At 62.9% G+C, this 1,514-nt stretch overlaps 1 protein-coding gene across 1 annotated transcript in view; it reads left to right on the forward strand.

The window, feature by feature from the left end:
• Nucleotides 1–1,511, forward strand: part of FRMD5 (FERM domain containing 5) — a 15,757-nt gene extending 14,246 nt beyond the window's left edge. Inside the window, exons 9-10 of the mRNA XM_009575294.1 lie at nt 596–670; nt 1,439–1,511. Coding sequence (XP_009573589.1) covers nt 596–670; nt 1,439–1,511 — 148 coding nt within the window. The remainder of the gene's footprint in view (nt 1–595; nt 671–1,438) is intronic.
• Nucleotides 1,512–1,514: the final 3 nt, after the last annotated feature.

Raw genomic sequence — 1,514 nt, forward strand, 5'->3', positions numbered from 1 at the left:
ACTGACCCCAGTGAGTGCCAGCCTGTCCAGGACGGGCCGATTCCCGCAGCCCTGCGATGCAGAGGTCCTGGCGAGGGTTTTAGCCCCCGGGAGAGCCTCAGCCCTGTGCAGCTCCCACGTGCAGGCCCCGGGGGACCCGGTATGAGCTGCAGCCCGAGCCCCCCTTCAGCCCCTGGGGAAGCCGTTGGCAGCGGGTCTGGCCGGGAGCCCGGGCACGGGCTGGGCAACGCTCCCGCTGCCGGCAGGGACGGAGAGGGCTGTGGGGTGACGGTCTAGGCGCTCGTATCCCGCCAGCCGGTGTCACCCCACCGCCGCTGGTGGCTTGTTCTGTTCCTGGTGGTGTTTCGCGTCTCCAGGGCTTTGCTCCTGTAATTTTGCCTAGCTCCCTCCCTCTGATGCTGGGGGTCAGTCTGGCGGGGATGATGCTGTAAGGGCATCCATAGAGCAATCAGTCCTCGTCACTGGCACGGTGCATTGGAAACAAAACCGGGCGAAGGCTTTGCTGTGAAGCAGTGCCGGGGGCCGTACCCTGCCTGGGTGCTCAGCACCTGGCTGGGAGCGCAGGGTGCTCACACAGCTCTTGGTGCTGTTGCAGGTTGGAGAAGTCGAGCCAGGTCCGGACGGTGTCCAGCAGCAACTTGTTCTTCAAGGGAAGCCGGTTCCGATACAGGTAACAAATGACAGCAAGTAGCAGCTACTGGGTGGGTTTCGGATGCTCCTTTGGGTGAGCTGTGGGGAGCAGTTCAGGGCTGCCGCGGTCGGAGGACTCGCTAAGGGTCCTCCTGTTGCTGGAGGTCCTCCATTGCAGCGCTGCCGCCCTGCTGAGGCCATCACCACTTCTTCCTCTGTTTCACAGCTGACATCCCTCTCTCCAGCCCCAGAACGGCAGATTCCTGGAGGGGCAGGATGGAGGAGGGGAGAGGACGGGAGGCTTTGGGGTTTGGTTTTTGAGAACAGCAAAGAGTGAAACGAATCACTGCAATTCCTAAACTCCTGGGGGGTGTTGCTCCTCCCTGGCCGTGGAGCGAGAGCCGGTACTTGGGACCTCATATCTCTGCAAGACGAGAGACCCCAGCGCATCCCCATCTGCGAGGTGCACGATGCCGGCACCCTCCTTGCTGGCACGGCAGGGCCCAAACACCCATGGCATGTCCCCCCACCCCGGCGGGGAGGTGACCCCACGGTATCCAGCATCTCGTGCCAGAAAAAGCAGCAAAACGTGGTGGCAGAGGTGTCAGCCCAGCCTTTCCCTACACCCTTATTTCCAGCAAATATTTCTGCTTTCCCCTGGAGCCATGGGGAGAGCCCCCCACCGGCCCATGTGCGTGGGGAGGGGGCCAGGCCGCCATGCCGGGGTGCGGTGTGCCATGGCGGGGGCTCGCAGCTTATGGGTGCAATGGTCACATCCTCACGGCTGCTGTTCTTCAACTGCCTGCAGTGGCCGCGTTGCAAAGGAGGTGATGGAGTCCAGCGCCAAGATCAAGAGGGAGCCCCCCGAGATTCACCGGTAAGAG

The sequence above is a fragment of the Fulmarus glacialis genome, unplaced genomic scaffold (genome assembly GCF_000690835.1).
Source record: "Fulmarus glacialis isolate BGI_N327 unplaced genomic scaffold, ASM69083v1 scaffold21293, whole genome shotgun sequence".
Lineage (NCBI taxonomy): Eukaryota > Metazoa > Chordata > Aves > Procellariiformes > Procellariidae > Fulmarus > Fulmarus glacialis.